The sequence below is a fragment of the Schistocerca cancellata genome, chromosome 11 (genome assembly GCF_023864275.1).
Source record: "Schistocerca cancellata isolate TAMUIC-IGC-003103 chromosome 11, iqSchCanc2.1, whole genome shotgun sequence".
NCBI lineage: Eukaryota > Metazoa > Arthropoda > Insecta > Orthoptera > Acrididae > Schistocerca > Schistocerca cancellata.
Window position 1 is genome coordinate 60,160,048 of NC_064636.1, and position 24,126 is coordinate 60,184,173.

Below are 24,126 nucleotides of genomic sequence, written 5' to 3' on the forward strand. Positions count from 1 at the left end.
GTGAAAAAGGAAGGGTACCGGTATAAATACAGACGGAGTGCCTGGCACATAGTTGGTAAAGCTTAACTGTTGAGCTTATGGCTCGAACGAAAATACTGTAGCTGTATCTTCATCCATTCCTATTAAAATGGATTCGCTAGAGGTGGTGCAGGCAGACAGTCCTGTGAAGTACTTTTGAAAATGTTTTCCAAAAACTGTCTCCCTCAGCTAGTTTGAGAGCCCATACACAATGGAAACATTTTACAATCTGTAGTTACAAACAATCAGACTTTATCAACGGTGCCAGTACAGCGAGGGGGATTAGTGGTCACGATATCAGACTATGATGGTTACCAAAGTCAATAAATCAGTAAGAAGGCTAGGAGAGTATTTTTGCTTGAGATAGCAGATAAGCAGCTAGCACCCCACTTGGACAATGAATAGACATCATGTAGTTTCAGTACAGGAGTTAAGGTTAAATCGCCCTCTAGAGAAGTATGTGTCAAGTAAGTGGATTAAGGATGGAAAACACCCACTGTGATTTAATACCAAAATTTGTAAAATACAAATGAAGCAAAGATTGAGTCGCTCTCAGTTAAAAATAGAATGTCCAAATGACAACAGTTAAAAGTTAGCAGAGATTCATGGGCCCATGAAATTGTCAATGGGCGTAGCATACAAATATCACCATCAGACCTTAGCAAAAGACCTTGCCAAGAACTCTAGAAAATTCTGGTTCTCTAAATTAACTAAGCGGGTCAAAGGCTTCGATCTAGTCACTTGCTGACAACTCTGGTGTGGCAATATAAGCTGATGTTCTAAATTTTACATTTAAGAAATCGTTCATATGGGAGGATCGTACAAACACACTCATTTGAGCACTGCACTGACTCCCATGTGGAGGACATAGTAACGGACATCCCTGGAGTGCAACAACAACTGAAGAGTTGAAAACAAGTAAGTTACCTGGCTCAGAGTCCCAACCTTGTTTTACTGAGAGTACTTTAAGGCACTGCCCCCTTATTTAGCTTGCATTTGTCACAAATCTCTCTCAAAGTTCAAAGTCCCAAGTGACTGGAAAAAAGTGTAGGGGACTCTTGTATATGAGAAGGGTGAAAGAACATATTCACAGAATTACATAACAACATCATTAACAACCGTTTGCTGCAGAGTTCTCAAACATATTCTCAGTTGGAACATAATAGATTTCCTTGAGACTTTTGTAGATAAATCAGCATGGTTTTAGAAAGCATCACTCGTGCAAAACTCAGCTTGCCCTTTTCTCACACAAAATCCTGCTGACTATGGCAGATTCCATATTCCTAGATTTCCAAAAAGTGTTTGACACAGTGCCCTACTGCTGACATTTAACGGAGGTATAAGCATACAGAACAGGTTCCCAGATGTTTGTGTGGCTCAAAGGTACAGGAAGATGAAGTCCTTGAATGGCTGTAGGAGGATATGAGGCAACTTTGACAAAATTTGCGGTTGGTGTGACGAATGGCAGCTAGCTCTAAATGTAGAAAAAATGCAAATGAGCAAGAAAAACGAACCCTTAATGTCCGAATACGGCATTTGTAGTATGTCACATGACAGTCTCTTCAATTAAATATCTAGGTGCAACGTTGAAAACTGGTATGAAATGGAACAGGCACGCAAGGATTATAGTAGGGAAGGTGAATGGTCAGTTTAAGTTTATCGAGAGAATTTTAGGAATGTGTGGTTCATCTATAAAGGAGACTGGTCTAGAACACTAGTGTGACCCTTTCCTGATTACTGCTCATGTGTTTGGGATCCCCAAGAGTGAATTAAAGCAAGGCATTGAGGCAATTCACAGGCAGACTGCTAAATTTGGTACCATTAGGTTCAATCAACAAGGAAGTATTACAGAGATGTTTCAGCAACTCTCAGAGGAATCCCTGGAGAAAAAGCAATGTTCTTTGTGAGGAACACTATTGACAAAATTTAGAAAACCAGTATTTTAGGCGGACTGCAGAACAATTCTATTGGCACTAACAAACATTTCATGTAAGGCCCATGAACATAAGATGAGAGAAATTAGGACTATTAATGAGGCTTATAGACAGTTGTCTTTCCCTCGCTCTATCTGCGAACGGAACAGGAAAGGAAATAACTACTTGTGGCATACAGTACCCTTCGCCAAGCACCGTACGGCAGCCTGTGGAGTATAGACGTAGGTGTTGATGTAGCTCACATTACTGATTGTGCTTTGCAGTTTATCTAACTGTGAGTGACTATCCATTTGCTTTAGCACATGCTTTACTGTGCACTGTAAGAAATATTTAAATGACTACTTACACACTGAGAACAGAAAGTTACACAAATGCCCTACTGCAACGGCTCATAAGGGGGTGGAAGACAATGGTTCGTGCAGCATACGGCAACATTGTGCATGCTGACAATACCTGAATAGCTCACACTGGTATACTGCCAGTAGCCACGGTCCAATCTGTTCTCTATCAGATGCAGAGTATGAGGGTTGAATGGAAAGTAATGCCTCCATCTTCGTTAATTGGGTTTGGATGGCAATATTTTAATAAATCAAACGCAAAAATAATCTTTAGAATGTGATCTTTAATTACCAACATTCACTTTTCACGTAATCACCAGCCAATTGGATACATTTCTGCCTACAGTGAACATACTTTCTGAAGCTGTCATGGAAGAAGTAGACACTATTCCTGCAACTGTCTTCATAAGAAGCGTAATGATGTCCCCGCAGATTGTCTCTTTATTGGGAACAGATGGAAGTCAGACAGTGCTAAATCTGGACTGGATGGAGGATGCCATACGCTGATGAGATTCAGTCTCTGAAGTTCTGCTGTGGTGACACATGAAGTGTGTGGTCTGGCATTGTCACGCTACAGGAAAACATTTCCCTTTTCCTTTCCGACCCTTGTTAGCCGTCATTTCAGAGTTCGCAGCATTGTGATGTAACGCTCAATTTATTGTTGCTCCACGATCAACAAAACCAACAGGGGTAACACCGTCTGCATCCTAGAACACTGTGGCCATAATTTTTGCAGTGAGGGCCGCATCTTTAATTTCTTTTCTGGAGCAAGTCTGTGTCGATATTCCACAGACTGACATTTTTTCTCCAGGTCGTAATGGTGTACCCACGTTTCACCTCCTATCACAATTGAATGGAGAAAGGAATCACCTTCATTGAGGCAATTCACAGGCAGACTGCTAAATTTGGTACCATTAGGTTCAATCAACAAGCAAGTATTACAGAGATGTTTCAGCAACTCTCAGAGGAATCCCTGGAGAAAAAGCAATGTTCTTTGTGAGGAACACTATTGTTCTCACTTTTAACGTGAGAGGAGTTCCTGGCAAATTTCATGTCTGTGAACTTTCATTTCACGAGTCAGCATCCGGGGTATCCATCGTGCACAGATCTTCTGATAGCCAAGCAAAGCAATAACGTGACCCACACATTCATGTGAAATGCCAATTGTGCTTGCGATTTCTCTGAGTGATACAATGATTGTCCTGAATCAATCTGTCAACATTTTGCTTGTGAAACTCTGTGGTTACTGTCACAGGACGTCCAACTCTGTCAGGCAGGTTAGATGTTCCCACCTCAACACCTTTAAACTTACTCGCCCCATAACGCACAGTACTCAAATCAACACAATCACCACAAACTGTTTTCATTCTCTGATGAATCTCCTTTGGGGTGGCACCTTCTGCTGTCAAGAATTCAATGATTGCACGTCGCTTAGATCGCATTGACTGACCATTTGTTCAAGGTTCCATACTTTACACTGTAACAAAACAACCGTTCAATGCTAAAGCTTCCCACCAACTGGAGCTGTAGAGAAGAGGCTACTGAACAAGCCCATACCTGCCGCATACCGACGCTGCCAACTGTTGAAGAGTTACGAAGGTGGAGGCATTACTTTTCAGTCAACCCTCATACTTTAAATTGCACTATAAATTAAGGTGGAGGGTAACTGTTAGTAACTTGACAAAGCCAACTACTGTGATGTCCTGACATTAACTAATTCTTATTAAGGCATGCGTATTACACATATCTGATTTCAACATATGGTTTACAACTGGCACTGGTTAAAGTAGGTGTTGCCCAGGTCCCATTGCAAGTTGCAGGATGTACTATTTCTTTATTTAAAAAAAAATAAAATAAAAATAAACAGTGTCTAGGAGCAATGACAATTTCCAGACAGTACTACTTCCACTGTTTCATGTAAGTGAAGGAAAATCATGGAACAATCAGCAACTAGAGTGTTGTAAGAAATTATAACACAAACAATAAGGAAAACAAACATGCCAAGCTCTCCATGACACAGGATAATTTTCCATCGGTGGCTATTAAAATGTTCAGTCATTCACAAACTGTAATGCAGTAGACGGAATTGTTGAAACCAGAACGAAAGTTTTCTCAAACTAACCAAAAGCACTATACAGTTTGAACGTATTCTTTGACATGAAACAGCAAACTGGACTGCCTAAACAATGCACTACTGCACAAAAAGAAATGTTTTGTGAACACGTACTTGTAAAAAAAAATTGTTAAATATTGCTAATTTGTTGTAATCTTATCATAACTAAATGTTTGTGTAATCTTAACTTTGCAATAATGACCAGTCGCAACTCACAAATAATATATCTATGGTGGTAATAAATAAATTTTAATAAAAGCAATACTCATGTACTGACAGATCAGCATCATTCGGTGTAAATTCAACCTAGGCATATTACCCACTATCTCATATTATAATGGAACTTAAACTCTTCCTCCCTACAGAGTTAAGTCAGCATACCAGATTTAAGAATTTTATCTTCCTTCATTTTCATTTGATAGCATTTCAAATTTTGGAGGTTTCTAACTTGCTACCATTTTGAAATTAAATCACACTTTTTTTATATTTTATCCAAATATGTATTGAAATTTGGTGGTTATATATTCTAACAATAAAACACAAGGATTGCAAACAAAATTACCTAATACCATTAAATAAACTGAACATGGGGAGAAATTGTTAACTCCCATTTTTCTGTTTCACTTTGTAGAAAAACTATTGTTCACCATTACACTGATTATCACAGGAAAGGCACGGGATAATCTCCAAAATCTGTTTTCAAAATAACGGCAAAAGCCTGGGCTATCACAGGGCAAAATAAAATTCTTGAAGTTATTATTTCTGTGTGGTTTCTTTTCCAATGTGTTGGAAATTTTGGGTCTGGTTTTGTATTAGTTTGTCTCAAGATCTGTTATTGTTCAAATACTTATACAAATAATTACATGGAATTTTGTCTTTATGTTTTTAGTAACTAATATTTTGACACAAAGGAATTACAAACATTGGCTGTGAGTGGGCATTGATTTAAATCACTGGGGAATTTGTGCCAGAATAAGTAACTCATGTCTCCTACTTACTAGGCAAAAGCACTGACCACCGTGCCATTCGGACACAGTTGTCATTGCAACTGCATGGACTAGCTTAGCATGTGCCCATCAGACCTTAATTCCTAACTTATCCACACACTATGAATGTAGTTTCATTTGTCCAGTTTCCATATGAGTTCGAGTAGGTGTGTGTTCATAATGAAGTGATTCATTGGTCATCCTCACCTGAATTATACAATAAGCTGAGAATTTTTGGTGTGACTGGAGGCAAGCTACTGTAGTCCACGCCGTTGTGATGACCTCTGTGTCCAGGTGGCCCAGCAGTCAGCACATCCGACTAGTAAGCAGGAGACCCGGGTTCGACTCCCAGTCCGGCACAAATTTTCAATTTTCCCCATTGATTTAGATCAATGCCTGTTCATAGCCAATGTCTTAATTCCTGTGTGTCTTAATTCACAGTGACTGCTGAATCAAAATGGTGTGTTCTTCGAAAGTGTCCAAAAGAACAGTTAACCATATTTATATATACTAATATTTTGTTTAAAAGCAATGGTAGTAATGGTAACAAAAGTTATGTAGAGTTGAAAAAGTGCATCTTGGTAACCACATTTCCTGGTACAACAACTCTCTAGATACAACTTTCACAGGAGTAGGATGCTCAGCTTTGAAACTGTACATACTTGATGCTACAAAATAAAACCAGCAGGAGATGAAATGCTGAAATTTGTTCTGTTAACTTATCACTGCAGGGAGAACAAATAAGCCAGGTTTGATCAAAATCTCAAATGCTAGGTGAGAAAATGCCTTTCTATTAAACTGAGATGGAATGACCCTACATGTCATTTCATACGGCAGGATCTGTACCTTCTGCACAAGGTCTTCAAAAGCCATCTGCACCCCTTCGCGTGTCTTGGCACTGGATTCTATGAACAGTGTTGCGTGCCTCCGGGCGAAGCTCAGGCCTTCCTCTTTCGTCACTTCACGCCGCTCTTGCTCCTGGAATCGACAATAAACTTGTTCACTGGCCGTAGTAAGCTAAACAAATTATCACAGAAGAGGAACACTGCTTCCAGATTCCTATAAATATTGGACACTTTCTGCACAACGAATTCCCATGCAGAAGAGAACATCAATATTATTAACATCATTTCAGTTTATTTAGGATACAGTACTGAAGTTTGTATAGAAGCTAGACAAATCTTCAAAATAAAACTGAAAGTACATAGATCAAAGCCATCAATGAGGTCATTCAATAGTTAAATAAATGCACAAAATACCCTATCAAAAGTCTCTGGCCACCCCCTATATAATGTGGAATTACCCACACAATGTGTCTAGAGATGGACCCACCAGTATAAAAGCTGGTGGACTAACAGCAGAATGGGTCAGTCCGGAGAGTTCAGTGATTTTGTGTGGTGTCACCGCCAGACACCACACTTGCTAGGTGGTAGCTTTAAATCGGCCGCGGTCCATTAGTACATGTCGGACCCGCGTGTCGCCACTGTCAGTAATTGCAGACCGAGTGCCACCACACGGCAGGTCTAGAGAGACGTACTAGCACTCGCCCCAGTTGTACGGACGACTTTGCTAGCGACTAAACTGACGAAGCCTTTCTCTCATTTGCCAAGAGACAGTTAAAATAGCTTTCAGCTAAGTCCATGGCTACGACCTACAAGGCGCCATTAGCCTTACAGTGCTTGTATTTAAAGACTCAATTGTATCGTCAAGAGCGATGTACCACAATGATGGAATAAAGTTAAGTATTCGAGGAGCTACGTACTTTTCTTTATAGCATTCATAAAGTATCCTGTTTCAGACCTCACGCCAGCCGGCGTGTGTGTACACGTGCATTTCGGCTACTTCCGAGTGGCGTGGCTGTCTTGCTACGCCACAACATTTTGTACTTTGACTACCGTATTTACCCGAATCCAAGCCACACTTTCTTCCCGTTTTTGTAATCCAAAAAACCGCCTGCTGTTTAGAATCGAGTGCAAAGTAAGCGAAAGTTCTGAAAAATTTTGATAGGTGCCGCCACAACTAACTTCTGCCGTCGAAAGGGTTGAATATATGTAGCGCTACATAGGCATGCTTTGCAGGCACAAAGATAAATACTGGCGACAAAACCTCTGCATCAGTAAATAAATTTTAAAAAAAGTTGGAAGACGGGCTTTTTTCTCCGCCCCGACTTTCAACCACTGCATTATCATACATTATGCAATGAAGTAAATACAAATTCCGCATTGTTCATCTTCGAATGTAGCAGCATTCCAATGTACTACGAAAATCCAACTGGCAAGACTGTTAGGGATGTTTGTCAATATGGCCAACTCTACGTTCTGAATTTTTCCTACCTGTGACAAGAGATGGTTGGTAATAGGAACTTTTATGAACTGTGACTCACATGCAGTATTCTCTTCACCATGAGAATAATACGAACATAAACATTTTGCCATATATTATTTCATGTTTGCTGCTATCTCATTTAAATCCTGTCTGCCTAATAAACTACGAAACTAGAGTGAGACAACAGCAAACGCGGAAGAATATAAATATGTCATGTTTATATTTGTATTATTCTTATGCCACATAGTGATACAGTCAGAAATGAAGCACAGCAATTGACTAGATTTTTAAATCTAAGATGACTTATTTCTGTGCAGAATGTGATGTACAAAAGAGGCGTCTGCAAAGATTTTCAAACAGAAAATTTTTAGCTAAACTCTCGTTCAGAATATCTTCTACCATACGCAGTCTATTATTTGGTTCTTGTTGATCATTATCAAAGAAAGCAGCAGTGTAAGTAACAACAAATAGTCTCTTGCCATTGTTTCGCTGATGAGATGATTCCCCTCTTTTTTTATTGTAAGCGGCGGTAGCACGCACAAAAGTAAGTCATGCCACAAGCGGCGGCAGTTCGTAAACACACAGTATCAGAATGCGACAAACAACGCATGAACCAGTACAATAATGCATTTTCAGCTTAGTGTGACGTAAACACCTACAACAAAGAGAATGGCACTTATCAGATCAAAGAAAAATAAGCAATCTATTCAAACAAGACGAAGCACGTGATAAAGGAAGGGTACCCGTATAAATACGGATGGAGCGCCTGACCTGGTAAAGCTTAACTGCTAAGCTTACGACTCTAACCAAACTACTGTAGCTGTATCGTCATTCATTCGACCTAAATTGTGTCTCTTATTACAATGGACCAAATTTGTTTCGATTTGGAGGTGTGGCCTAAAACTTTTCTCTCCCCTTGAATTTCGAGTCTCAAATTTCAGGTGCGGCTTAGTTTCGAGAAAATACAGTAGTCATGTGATGTCACCTGGGACAAGCTGCCTTCCGAAGCTGCCAAAGTCAAGTTCAGTGATGTGTGTGTAGCATATCTTCAGTCAAATTGATCTTTGTCTGCTTCGCACACAGTCATTGTGTATTGGCACTGTACTGTTTGAATTTAATTCTGGATCTTTTACTGTATTTTCGTAACATGTACGACATGTAGTGTTGGATTTGTAATAACATTTCGACTGCTGTGAGCATAATCCTGGACTAACCGGTTGGTGAGTAAAATATACAAGTCAGCATTATTGTCACACATTTCGGATATGGACTGGCCTGCCCTGAGCCCAACCTGAACCCAAACTTGTGAAGAGAATCAGTCATTTGTTCAATTAATATTTACATCAACGTAGCATCCAATGATGTGTGTGCGCTCATAGAAAGTAATTTTTAAGAACAGAGTTAAGCATTCTGACTTACTTTTGTCAAATGGACAAGTATCCACAACATTCTCTCAAACAACAATGTGATGATTGTTGCACAGACCCTGCAAGTTTTTATACAGAGATGGAAAAATTTTAAAATGAAAGTGTAGCTGACATCACTGTTCCTGGCATCCACTAGTAGTATAGACCTCAGTATTCGAAGACCATAATAACTCATTTATCTGAAAGATAAAAAACTTAGTTTAAATAAATTGGTGGGAATGTTGAGTAAGTGTTGGCACCACTAGTTTCAGCAACCAAAACAAACCAACCGTAAGACTTGTCCAAGGTGGGCTCTTAGAGAGCTTACCGTTCATCACAAAGAATATCTTTCGCATTTGTACCGAGCTCAAAAATCATTTGAATAGTGAGGTGATAATTTTTGGACAATATTTTAACCTGTGATGAAATTTGTATACATCCTTTCGAGCCCGAGTCCATGCACTAATGCGTTCAGTGAAAGCAGGCTGGATCATATGTGCATAAGATGTTGCAAAAACAGCCACTGGATGGACAGATCATGTTTACCATCTTTTGGAGAGCCAGTAGTCCAATTATCTGTAATTCTTTTTGGAGGACCACCACACCATAAGCAGCATGCACTACTCGGGCATGATTGGACAAAGTCAAACCTGCACTGAAGAGGCAATGCCTCAGTTGGCAGAGGAGAGAGAAGTTTCTTCAAGATGACACTACTTGGCATAGCACAACTGCTGCTGTATACTGCTGATTATCTTTTTTATTTTATGAAAGAACATTTGTGTAGCATGAAGATAAACAGCTACAAAGATGTTAACAAAAACTTATGAAGCTGGCTTTCAGACCACAATTAGGAATTCTTTGCAAGTAGTGTAAGAAGGCATAGTAAGTTGGAAGAAGAAAACACAAGTTGGAGATTATATAAAAAATACATTTTTCATTGCAGAGCTATCAGTATGTTTATTTAATGATCCTCTTTCTGTATGAGGATATTTCTGCCTGACCCACCCCTGAATACATGTGTGGGAATGATCGTGTCCAGTTAACATGGGCTTTAAAATGCATACTTTGTGAGCTACGAGTATTTTTTCATCTTTGCAGTTGTGAAACTGCCTCTAAGTATGCATTTTGGAGCTAATGTTTACTGGAATTTTTTTTATTTTTTGGACCTCACTACATCTCTTAATGTGCAATACTTTTTAACACCCTGTACAAGGAAAAATGTACAGTTTGATTGGAGAACTGTTTCTGGTGCTGTGTATTAGAGCTAATTCAATTACAAACATATTTGTACAATTTATTGTTTACTTTGCTTACACTATCCATCCAAAAAGTTCCAAGACTGACTTAATTACTAGTGTGCAAGTGACATCGGCACAGTAACTACAGGGGCAGCTTGAAGTAACAACTACGCACATTCGCCCAGTCCCTTGTGAGCAAGCAGTGTTTAGTAGTGATGTACAACAGATGTGCAGCTATTGTGATTCAATGTCGTCATGTCAAGTTACAATGGAGCAACATTTCTAAATCAATTGCTCAAGACATTTTATAGAATATTTTGAAGAGGAAAAAAGTGTGTGCACAATTTTTGCCTACATACCTCGACTACCAAACAAAAAACAACAAAACATGGAGGCCTCACATGACTCAATTGGAATATGAAACAAAGAATTATTTTCTGGCAAAACAATAATCATGAGCGACCAGATTGTGTGTTAGCAATTCAAACCTACCACAAAATGACAAATGACAAACTCAACGAAGCATCAATGCTTTGATAACTTAACTAGATCCAAGCCTGTGTGACATGCAAGTTAAACAACATCCCAAAAAAGGACATTTCTGACAGTTTCTTGTGGTTGTATGAACATTCTGTGGGCTCGACTCAAGTGGATGAGACTATGTAGAACACCTGAAGCATTAAAACCACCACCTTAAATTCTCTATTTTTTATTAATCCAGTCTATAAACTTTTTGGACTGAGTAAGTCTTTAGCATCATGCCTTTGATGCTGGTTTTTAGTATATCAGTGTAAAAATAGTCTTTGCATTACTTAAAAATATTATTTTGAGAGTTTATCTACAATAAACAATTTGCACATTTAATTTTGAAAGTATACAGGGAAATTTTTTACACCATGTACAAACTCCAAGGATTGATCAATGAGAGGATACAGAACAAAAGAAATCTAATGAACTTCTGTCTGGAAATGCACAGCTTCCGTGCTAGAGACCATTTATTCAATAATACTTCGTTACAGAGATTGCAGTCTAATACATGCCATATCATGCAACCACAACTAAAGTACGCATGGTTTCCTCCTAGTGGGTGGTACTGTTTCCCATACGGCATGCCCTAGCTTCCTCTCCTGCCACAGTAACTGGTAATGTGCCCGATTCACTTCTCTTGCTGACTCACCTTGTAGTGAATGTGATACAGCATTGTATGCAATGGTTCTGTATTCAAATTGAGAGCTTGGTAACATGGTGTTTACTTACGGAAAGGCAAATGGCAATGGGCGGAAGGTAGCAAGGTTGTGTCAGGAGACACATCCCTGCCGACTATGACCTCAGGATGTAACAGTGTTTTGCCATTTGTCTGAGACAGCATCATTTCAGGAAGCAGGAAATCGTTAAGAATATAGCTGAAATATTCGGACACCAATCTTAGAGGAAAATGTGGTTATCACTGTGGAAGGCGACTACCATGTCAGTACCAGGCCAGTCCAAGGTAAGCCAAAGATGACCCCGCGGAACATTCTCCATGACATTTGTTACTAACCTTATCACTTACAGCTTGTGCAGGGCTACCTAGAAACAGACTTTCCACATCGGGAGCAGTATCGTCACTGGTTTCTTCACCAGGCAACCGGGATTTATGTCATCCATCCTATTAAAAGATGAGGCCACATTTACACGGAGTGGTATTTTAAACTTTCGTAACAGTCATTTGTGGGATAGTATGCAGAACCCCACAGTATGGTGACAGCAAATCACCAGCATCAGTGCCGTGGGAATGTGTGGGTCAGGATAACTGGTGACTGTATTTTGGGACCACTCTCCCTTCCATGTCTCCTAACAGGCCGGAGCTATCGGCATTTCTTGTTGGTGACTTTGCCTCCCTGCTGGAAAAAGGGGCACTGATGATTTGAAGGGCTATATGGCTGCTACATGATGATGCTCCAGCGCACTTCACTGTTAACATCCGGATGCGTTTCAACCTTTTCTTTCCTAGTCAATGGACTGGATGAAGGGATAGAGTTGCATGGCCTGCTTGTCACCAGATCTGGACCCATGCAATTTCTGGTTATGGGGCCATTACAAAGGCATGTGTATGCAGAGCCTATCCCAGATGTGGAGACACTGGAGCAGCATATTCATACAGCCTTTGACACTCTTCAGATGCAGCCTGGCTGATGTGAACGTGTGAGACAGAACATGCTACAGCACCTACAAGTATGTATTGAGGCACATGGAAACCATTTTCACCACATACTGAAACTGTGGCTGCATGGTACAGCACATATTACACTGCAGTCTCTCTAACAATGTATTATTGAATAAATGTTCTGTAGCATGGAAACTATGCACTTCCAGGCAAAAGCTCATTAGACCTTTTTGCTCCATATACTCTCATAGATCAATCCTTAGAGTGTGTAAACACTTGTGGGGGTGGGGGGGGGGGCAAAAAAATAGGTCACCCTGTATAAACATGGTTTAGCTAACATTTTTCCATGGACAAATAATGCCACCTACTACTACTACTACTACTACTACTACTGAAGTCTGCTACAAAAACAACAGATGTCAACAATTTCAAGTGCCTTATACTATGCTAAATTATCAGGAAGGTATGTTCAGATTTTCTGGGTGCCACTCTTTCAAAACATCCAATTCCTTGGGAGAAAGTCACTAAAGCAGTTCACTCACCACGTCTATCTTATTTCCGACAACCATTTTAACAATGTTTTGTCTGTTTGAGTACAAATCCAGTTCATTCAACCACGTCTCCAACCGATCAAATGATGTCCTGTTGCTGATGTCATAGACTAGAATGGCACCTTGTGCGTCTCTGTAGTAACTCGGCGTGAGGGTTCGGAACCGCTCCTGGCCTGCCGTATCCTGAAAATGGAGCACATCACAGTAATTTCTGAGGATCATCATCATGCAGGTCAGCGACAGTCAACCTGCTTCCTACAGACCACTAGTGGGCCTTCCAGCTTTCATGGTGGGCAGCAGTGGTTTAAAAACAACTTCATTAGGTTTTCATAAAATTTTGACAAAGTATTTGTTTAAGTAATTATTAATATGTGATTTAGCTTGCTGTATCTCTGCTTTATAAATTTTATACAGTGAAGTTATTTCCCTACCTTATACATCACCAGTCCTATGGAACCAACTGGCGGTTGGAAAATTTTACTACTAACAGAGATAGAAAAGTGTGCGGTAAGTACGTTGACTGGTTGACTACCAGTGACGTAAGTACAGAATGAACGTGTCAGGGTACAAAATATTTAAGAATAATGCTAGCACACACAGACACAATCATCTGAAATGAAATTCGTAAGATGAATTAGAAGTGTAATGACAGTGAAATGAAAATAACAGAACAATTTCACACCGAGTTCCTCAAGGCAACTTCTTTACTGGTACCCTTCAATGACTTTCCCTACAATATTGGTTGATTTTCATTCACTTAGTATCAAAATTGTTTTTCCATAAAGATATGGAAATCATGACAGCACATGAACACACTAATTATTTCCACTAAAGACAGGGCATTTGCAGCATCAGAAAATGTTCAGTGTTTTGAACAAAATACCATTTACCTCAAACAGCTAACAAAAATAAGCATCAAAATTCTGCACATGAATTGCATCAAATATATCAGGTTCCGTGAGCTATAGATATGACAAAATACACAGCAGAGTGTCCAAGTCAGAATATAAATAATATTATGAATAGGACAGATTGCAGCTCACTGGAAATATTATACAATGAGCTGCAGATAGGCATGATGAAAAGACTTAATATCAGAGCTTCCATCAGGAAATAAACATGCACACATTCACTAACATGTACCTATCTCACAACTGCTACCTCCAGTCACTCCATCCAGACTGCTGAAAAGCTTACATGGAAGTTTTTTGTGTGCCTGTTTACAGTTCAACATGTAATCTTTATGATGAGTAACAATATATCCTTTTCACAATGATGTTTAAAACACAGTGTACATTAATATATAAAAATATGAACAATAAATGCTAATATGCTCAGGGACTATGATACATATAAACCCCAGTCACACATCTTTGTTTGGTCTATGCATCATACAGTAAAGTAACTAAACAGGATTTAGCACAACTAAAATATCATGCCTAGAGCAAGATTTAAAAAAGAATCATGTGCACTACATATAATATATTTAGGGAATAGTTGTCTTATAAACTAAATTATATGTGGGACAGGATGAGACCTTACAATTAATGCGCACTTTTGTTCAGATACTCATCAAAATCATAAGTAGTATGCAACATTCATCCCATAGGTATTGTTATTTCTAATCGAAAAAGGTAATCTACTGAAATGTGGGCTACCCATATTTGTCATCCCACCTTATCTTCTGCTTGTTATTTGGCTCCACAGATGAATATTTGCCTTGGTTTGTGTGTCCTGTTTCTAAATTTCTCCATTCAATAGTAAACAAATTTTCATTTTTTCCTTCCTAATAGAATCTGTTTCTAAAATATAAATATAAGTGACAGCTGATATATAAAGTTTCTTGGAAACAGGTTTGATGGCCGACTGAACTGGTATTTTTATTTTTCCTATTCTGTATAAGGAAATTTTTTCTGTTAGTAGCCCTCAAGAAAAAATGCCACATGCTATCATTCTGTGTGCAAGCCCTGGCTGAAGTGTGTTTATGGTGTTCTACAGCCAATGAGAATCTCTCAATCTTGCAATTGTGGTCATCACAAATATTTCACTGTCTCCCTCTCAGAAAATAAAAACGTGCACACATCCACCCAAGCAAGCACCTCAAACGCAACTGCTGTCTCCAGCCAGATGGCTAAGAAAACAAGAAGAGGTTGCAGTGTGGACACTACACATTATCCTTATTACAAGCTTCACTGCAACAAACACTTCTTTCCTCAATGAAGATTTACCCTAGAATTGGCACCATAACATTTGTGAGTGAAAAGAGGAAAATATCTTCAACTTTGATATTCATGTCATTAACAACACAAATGCATTACCAAAATAAAAACCAATAAATTAAGAGGGCTTCTACAGGAATAGCAGCTTTTGTATGAAGAAACAAAGTTCGACAAGTTATTTACATATAGCCTACATTAAGCATCAGACTACGCCTCGTAATCAATATAATCGAAAACTCAACACCCCCCCCTCCCCCCCCCCCCCCACCACACACACACACACACACACACACACACACACACACACACACACACACACACACACACACACTCTTTTTTGATGGAATGATCATAATCACATGTGCTATGAACCGGCTCCACAACAGAACTGCCAGTTTTTGATGCCACTACACACAAATCCAACAAACACAAACATAAATACTTCTAAAAATATACAAATTAATGATATTAATATAATAGAGGGAAATTAATATTTGTCTAAAAATATACAGATTGATCACATTATTCACCAGATCCAAATTATTCTCCTCCCACATCAGAACTTGCAATTGAAAAGCCAAGTTTGTTTGCTCAAAAAGAAAGATTTTTGCACAATTACAACTAAAAAACACAATCTGGGTAAAAAAACTAGCCTCCACAAGGGACAGTGAAACAATTTACAGGGCAGTGTCCCTAGCAATCATTAGGCACCTTATCCAGTTTCAGAACCAGCACAAAATGTGTGTTAAATTATCACAGTCTCTACAATAAACATGAATTCAGAAAGCATTTCACACACACACACACACACACACACACACACACACACACACACACACACACACACACACACACATTGAAGAACTTATGTTAATTGTAATATCAAAATTTACGAGCTCTGATTTCTCATAATGTAGGCGGGTGCCAGCAAAATATTTTCACACTCTGAGGAGAAATTTGCTGATTCAAGTTTCATGAGAAGATCCTGCTGCAATGAGAAACACCTTTGTTTTAATGACTGCTGCCCCAATTAGTGTAGCACACTCCCCTATTCCAAGCTATCCTCCTCTGGAATTTGATGTTCTCTGTCAATCCAATCATAATGATAGTACCAATTACACAAAAGAAAAAACCACATTTAGCAGCAAAAAATGATAATACAAAATTCACTGAATTGCACCTCTCCCAGCCATCATACTGTTTGTCATGAAAAACAAATTTGGTCTGTTTTCTTGTACCTACGAAAAAATAAAGGGCTGATAAACACACGAACAGAAATGTTTAGTCACTTAACAACATTAACCTGTTAAGTGTAGGAGTCATCCATGTCCACTTCATACTGGCGAGTCCCACAATTTAACAACTTTATCACACATTATGAATTGAGACCGTAAACAAATTTCAGAACGAAACTGACTTCCATTACGAAGTTCCAGTAGCACTAAATGAGAAACACGAAAACACTGGCAATAATGGTTCAGGTGGTGATAAATTAGAGGGATGTGAACATTCATAAAGACAATGAATGATGTGCTGAGAGAAGGAAGAAATACTATACTTAACACTCAGTCAAAAAGTGTTATCAGATGCTGAACACAAGCTCTGACCTTATGACAAAGAAATTAATGGTACACTTTTTAAACACATCAGTGATAAATAAACAACGGAAAATCCATTATGGAATGTAACAATATTAGAGAAGGAAAGTTGCTACTCACCAGATAGCAGAGAAGCTGAGTCACAACAGGCACAATAAAAAGATTCACACAATTATAGCTTTCGGCCATTAACGCCTTTGTCAGCAATAGACACAGGTATGCACGTGCACACACGTCTGCAGTCTCAGTTGTTTGAGACTGCAGACGTGCGTGCAAGTTACGTGTGAGCGCGCGCGCGCACTCTGATTTTTGTGTGTGTGTGTGTGTGTGTGTGTGTGTGTGTGTGTGTGTGTGTGTTTTGCTGACAAAGGCCTTAATGGACAAAAGCTATAATTGTGTGAATTTTTCTATGAAAAAGAAACACTATCCTCTGCATCTTCTCCTGTTGTGCCCATGTGGAAGTAGGTTTCGGCCATTTAAAAATTTAAATATCTGTGTGTATTAGTATAAAAATTTTCATTTTGGGTACCAGAAAGGGAACAAATTTCCAAACAACAAAGCACAACAATATTGTGCTTATGTACATTTAAAAATAAAGAGTCTGAAAATTAAACTGTGCACCATGCTCCAACACTGGCAATCCTCAAAAGAGTGGCTGTAGCATATTAGAAGAGGGTGGGGGGGGGGGGGGGGGGGGGAGGAGAGAGAGAGAGCAGAAAGAATATCACTGCATTCTCTGTGCAGATCAATTCTCACAATTGTCCATGCACATCACTGAAGGATCATTCCATGTTTCATACTACCTAAGTTTCGAAAATACTGGAAATAACATTATGCATAATGTTTAGAATCGGTCCTAGGGAGCACCATCTCTCTAACAAGATCAGACAACTGACCATAGGAAACCTGTGTACAGTTTGTAAAAAAATAATGGCATGAAAGGTGTAGTCAGTGAAGAAATTCACTGTTACAGCACTAGAATGAATGCAGATTATGACATACCAAGATACAAGCTAACAGAAACCAGTAACACGCACAAAGTGAATACTTTTAAGATGTTCAGTACACTACTGAAAACGGTTCAGATCAATTTTTAAAACTGTTTATTCCACTAATAGATAGGCCTGTCAACTAACGCATGTATAATTTGTCCTTGGCATATAAAATAAAACGTTTGTCCACTATCTTAACAATGCTTCTTGTGCACCACTTATATTAATCTGTAAGTTGAATTTAATCACTGTAGAGTCATTCCATGTCAAATCAACACAATTTAAATAAAAATTTTACCTCACCCTCTTAGATTCTTCTGAAAGTTGGTATACTTACAGTGGGTGCTGAAACTAAGAAAAAAACCAAATTTCAGTTTTTTTACCTCAAACCAATCCTGAAATATGGTCATGTAAACTTTTCAAAAAGTGGCCAAAAATCTGTGAATGGACTTTTTATAAATTGCCCTAGGAGCTGCCCTAATTGAGCTAGAAAACTGGGAAAGGTGTCATTTTGCAGCATTATTCAGCTTCTAATTAATAACCTTTTTCAAACTGGTAATTAATATTTTGACTTATTTTTTTTTTACAAAAAGTATATAATTCAAAATTTTCAAAATATTTCCATAACTACTTCATACTGTTGTAAATCACATGGTAAAACAAATGTGGGATCATGATGGGTTCATTGTTAACAAAAATTGTTCCGGACTCTTGTTTTTCACTAACGGCCCTAGTTTGACCAAACCGACCTTTAAGGTAGTACGTCAGTAGAGGACCGTATACATAGGGCTTGCTTGATGTCTGTACAATAAGTCAGAGACTGGAGCCATTGTTGAGATAGTCTGCATTGTTACCTTCTAAGGCTTTGTGTGCCTACAGCATTATTGTGCACTGTGGTTTTAGTGCAAATCAATTGTTACTTGTGTTGACCAGTCTGCATCTATTATATTTAATAGTTTATTTTCAAGTAAATCTATACATTGAAGGACAGTTTATAAGTGGTTTTTGTATAAATATGGAACCAAGTAAAAAGTGCAGTGCTGTAAGAGTGCAGTGTTGTAATCCATCGAAGAAGTCAAATCATTTTATTAGAGACAAAAAACTGAGAAATGTCACAACATGGATGCCCAAATTATTTCCTCAAATACCAAGTGGTGCCAAGATTTGTGATAAATGTAGGAAAGATGTAACCAACTTGGAAAATATGCCAGAGCCCATCAGTGATGAAAGTGTCAAAGAAGGATCTTCTGGATCAGTGATAATCATCCAAGACCACGACCCTGACTTCACTCCAACTTCCGTAGCTGTTGAAACATTTAACACAACACTTCAAGAACTATGTGAGTCCCCAACTGACAAGAGAAAACTAACATCTAGGCATTACGCCAAATCAAAAGTGAAGAAAAATCTCATAAATGACACAAACTTTTTGTTGCTCCTGAAACTTCTTCCTCAGATACTGATACTGGTGAATCCATTCTTGAAAATCTTAAAAGAAAATTTAAAAATCCTATAAGTAGAGCAAAAAAACTAATGATTCTTACAAGTTTACCTGAAAAGTGGAGTGTTAGGAAAATGAAGGAATTTAATGCTCCTAATTACATTGTTCAGCAGTCCAAAAAAATTTTGAAAGAGAAAGGATTCATGGAAGGCCCAAACCCAAAACCAGGGAAGTATTTACCAACAGGAACTGTCAAAACTGTACATTCATTTTATGAAAATGATGAAGTTAGCAGGGCAATGCCAGGCATTAAATATTTGTGACAATTACAGAAACAAGTGGAAATAAAACAAAAATATCAAAAAGACTTATTTTTTGTAACCTTAAAGAAGCTTACAAGCATTTTAAAGACAAGTTTCCTAACATAAAAATAGGTTTCTCTAAATTTGCCGAGTTGAGACCAAAACATTGTTTATTAGCTGGCCGGAGTGGCACACACACTGTCTGCGTGTGCACAACTCCCCAAAACATATAATTAATGATAGAAAATGCCAAACTAAATACAGTAACAAACAGCAGCTTAAACAATTACAAGCAGGGCATTGCAAAAATGCTTTTCAACCCATCATCAGTTGATTGCAACATGGGAAACTGAATACTGCCCAGGAGAAAATGTCATACGTAAAATTTTGAAATATTCTTCATGAAAACTTAATTGAACAAGTTCAGTTCCGACAGTGGATGTCAGTTGACCGATGTAATCTGGAAATTGTTCGGAAAACTTCTGAAGAATTCATAGATTTATTTTGTAGTAAGATGTTGACTGATTCGGCATGACTTCATTGCAAAGCAACAACGAACATTCCTTAACTCCACAAGAGAAAACCTTATGGAATCTGAATTTGTTGTCATGTGAGATTTTTCAGAAAATTATAGTATAGTTCTACAGGATGAAGCTCAGAGTTTCCACTGGACAAGACAACAGATCACCATTCATCCTTTTGTTATATATTACAAATAGGAAGACAAAATTGAGCATATGAGCTTTGTCATTGTTTCTGATTGCCTGGAGCACAATACAACTGCGGTTTACACCTTTCAAAAGCAGCTAATTTCATATCTAACAAATTTCAAAAGATTCCAAAAAAGCTATTATTCTGACAGTTCTGCCGCTCAGTAAAAAAATAAGAAAAACTTTCTGAACCTTTGCCTTCATGAGGAAGACTTCAACATAAAAGCTGAGTGGCACTTTTCAGCCACAGAACATTGGAAATGGCCTTGTGATAGAGTAGGGGGCTCTGTAAAGAGACAGGCAGCTCGTGCAAGTTTGCAAAGGCCATACCAAAATCAGATCCAAACCGCATGAGATCTATTTCAGTGGGCAGTAGATAATATCACAAATGTTGATTTTGCATATTCCACTCAAGAAGACTACACTGCGTCAGAAATATTCTTAAGAAGCCAGAGGCATTGACAAAGGAACATAGCAATTTCATGCTTTCATTCCCAACATTACATCAAAATTAATAGTCAAATACTTCTCAGGTGATATGCAGAGTTGGGAGAGGGAAGTAACTACATCACCAGACAAACTGAAGTTACAAGATGTATCAGGCTATGTCACCACTGTATATGGCAGAAACTGGTGGCTTGGGTACGTTTTAGAAAAAACTAAGAACTTGATGAAGTGAAAATAACTTTTCTTCATCCATGTGGACCAGCTAAGTCATTCTTTTATCCTGCACATGCAGATGTCCTGTGGGTGTCAGTTGTGGATGTTCTCACAAAAGTGAATCCATTTACTCCGACAAGGAGAATGCACATTCTAAATGAAAGTGATGTAAACCACACCCAGTCAGCTTTATTAAAATGTAATATGTGAAGTTTCAATACAATTTATTGGGAAACTGCTTTGAACTCAAAACTTAATTTTTGTCTCAGGTTAGTGTTAATGTATATTTTATATAAAGTTGTTTCAAAATTATTGTTAGTACCTATTGTGTTAAATTTAACTATGTACATATACTTGTTACTCAAAAACAAGCAATACGTATTTAATTTGTTTAATAGTTCCATTTCAAACATCATCGACCAGAACTATTATGTAAATACTTGTATTTATTCATACTTTATTTCAGATTGTAGTTAAATGCTCAATTTCTTGTTTCTGTTATATCTGTTAACATACTGTTAGTGAAGTTGTATGAAATTAAAATAAGCAATCAACTTAATTATAAAATATGCTGATTAGCTTTGGTTTAATAAGGTGATGTTTTGATATTTCTAATACTTTTTTACTTACCTTACAGTATATTTTAAAGAAATTCCTGTTTGTTAAAGGTTAATTTGGTCAAACTAGGGCTGTTAGTGAAAAAAACAAGAGTCAGGAATAATTTTTTTTTTTTAACAATGAACCCATCATCATCCCAGATTTATATTTTGTCATGTGATTTACAAAAGTGTGAAGTAGTTATGGAAATATTTTGAAAATTTTCAGTTATGTGCTTTTTGTAAAAAGAATTAAAATTAAATCAAAATATTAATTAGTATTTTGGAAAAGGTTATTAATTAGAAGCTATGTCTTGTTGTATATCCCTGGAAAGAGCATGCAAAATGACACCTTCCCCAGTTCTCTAGCTCAATTAGGGCAGCTCCTAGGACAATTTTAAAAAAGTCCGTTCACACATTTTTGGCTGGTTTTTGAAAAGTTTACATAGCCATATTTCAGGAATGGTTTGAGATAAAAAATTGAAATTTGGAATTTTTCTTAGTCTCAGTGCCTACTTTACCAACTTTCAGCAAAATCTAACAGGTTGAGGTAAAATAGGTGTGTTGATTTGACATGGAATAATTCTGTACTCAATATTTCCATTTACATCTTATATAGTAGCTTTATGTGGTAACTCTTCAACTCAGTGACTTTAGTTTGTGTTTAACATTATACTCACTATATTAATATTTATAGTATTTACAAATTGCTTGTACATTAAATGTATCTATTCATTGAACACATTATCCAGTTTTCAAAATGATATGTGCCTAAAGACGAAGCCTAATTCATGTTGTATGAACAATGGTCACTAAAGATTCTTAATTCAGTAGGATCTATTCCTATTTACAATTCACACACAAACATATTCTAAATCCTACACAAACTTATGCTGGAATGAGTGAAAGGTTAGGTTCCCTAACTTGCCATGCAGTTTTAATCTAATACAAAGTTTGATAAAAAGAAGTGGGGCTAATCCCAGAAAAAAATAGTTTCTGATAAAAAAAAGCCAAATGACAAGGCAATTTTATTCGAAGTGACTACTCACTGCACTTTCATATTCATACCGATTATATCAGGGTCCATCTGTACGAAATCTACATAGATAATTACACATTAAACCGCGTATGAGAGTTTACTATTTGCAATGTAAAAGAGTGAAATACCAGTCAGATTTACTCACCCATATTGCTAACTTTACCCAATTTCCGTTGACTTTTATTTTCTTATGTCTGAAATCCACGCCAATTGTTAATGGTTGATCAGGATCGAAATTATCGTCCGTAAAACGCAATAATAAACTGTGGAGAAACATTAAAAATGGTACTTTTTCACTTATTGTATTATGCAAGAACAACAGGTATCACTAACATAAAAACAATGTCACCGGGAAAAATACCTGGATTTTCCAACACCACTCTCGCCTATTATCAGTATCTTCAGAGTAGTTAGAACTGCCTCATCCATTATCCGTAAATTTTATACACACGTCAAACTGTCACGAAGACTTAGAACACGAAAATAAAAAAGAAACAAATACAATCAAGGGTTTCCCAAAGAGCAAATAGCTACGAGTACGAAGAACAGTCCAATTTACATTATCCGAAGATACGATCCTTAGTGTGACTGAATTAACAGTTGTCGTCTTGCAAAGTCAAATGCAACTAATACGACCAAACAACATATTCGCGAGCTACACGAATTCACATACCACCATATTGAACAACACAAGTTAGCAAACTGCAAAAGTAACAAGAAGTAGATTTTTGAAAGTTACATGATATTTTCAACAGCATAAAGGTTCCAAAAACTTCTCTTATTCAGTTATTTTGATGAGGGAAAACTTAAATTTATTCCATGTGAGCACAAACCTCGTTTCTATTCAGTTTTTTTTCTTTTAAATTATACCGGGCAGTTGGCATCCATTCATCCCATATCGGCTGTTTTCTGGTTGAATATGACGTGCATCTTTCAAATAGATATACGTAATACACCTTGAAATTTAAGAATTTATAAATTCATTTTAATGAGCGGTAGCGCCTTATATCCACTGGATATTTGACGAAATATCACGCAGATCTTTTATGGATGCATTTAACAAGTCTATTTCAGTGATGATAGATATCTGTTCCCACACGTAAACATTACGTGTGGAATTAGAAATAAAAGTGCGTCTGTACGCTGCGATTAGAAAAACAGTAAAATTTTTCAAAGAATCGTCTGTTCTGATACGAGAGTAAAATGTTTAGCTATAGGCATCAGAAACAGAAATTGAGTGTAATGTCTAATACTTAGTGATATGATCTTCAGAAATAGTTTACGAGATATACTAAACCTATTTGCGTAAGAAAACGTGAAAAGATAACTTAGCCTTGGCGTTCCCTGTACATGAGTGGTGACCTATGAACCATTTCTACAATGCCTTCAACATAAAAAAGCCTGCGAACATAAACACTTTTTTACAAAATCCAAATACATTTCCACCACTAAAAGCCACCAAACGTTGCACACTAGTGCACCGGAAGACCAAGGAAACCTAGGTGTCTTAATAA

General features: G+C 37.7%; 1 protein-coding gene across 1 annotated transcript in view; it reads right to left on the minus strand.

Moving 5' to 3' along the window:
- The window catches only part of LOC126108496 (ras-related protein Rab-18-like), a 42,743-nt gene extending 19,431 nt beyond the window's left edge, over positions 1-23,312 (minus strand). Inside the window, exons 1-4 of the mRNA XM_049913752.1 lie at positions 22,974-23,312; positions 22,758-22,875; positions 13,047-13,238; positions 6,236-6,367 (exon numbers count right to left, since the gene is read on the minus strand). Of these exons, the coding sequence (XP_049769709.1) occupies positions 6,236-6,367; positions 13,047-13,238; positions 22,758-22,875; positions 22,974-23,041 (510 nt within the window). The 5' untranslated portion in view covers positions 23,042-23,312. The remainder of the gene's footprint in view (positions 1-6,235; positions 6,368-13,046; positions 13,239-22,757; positions 22,876-22,973) is intronic.
- Positions 23,313-24,126: the final 814 nt, after the last annotated feature.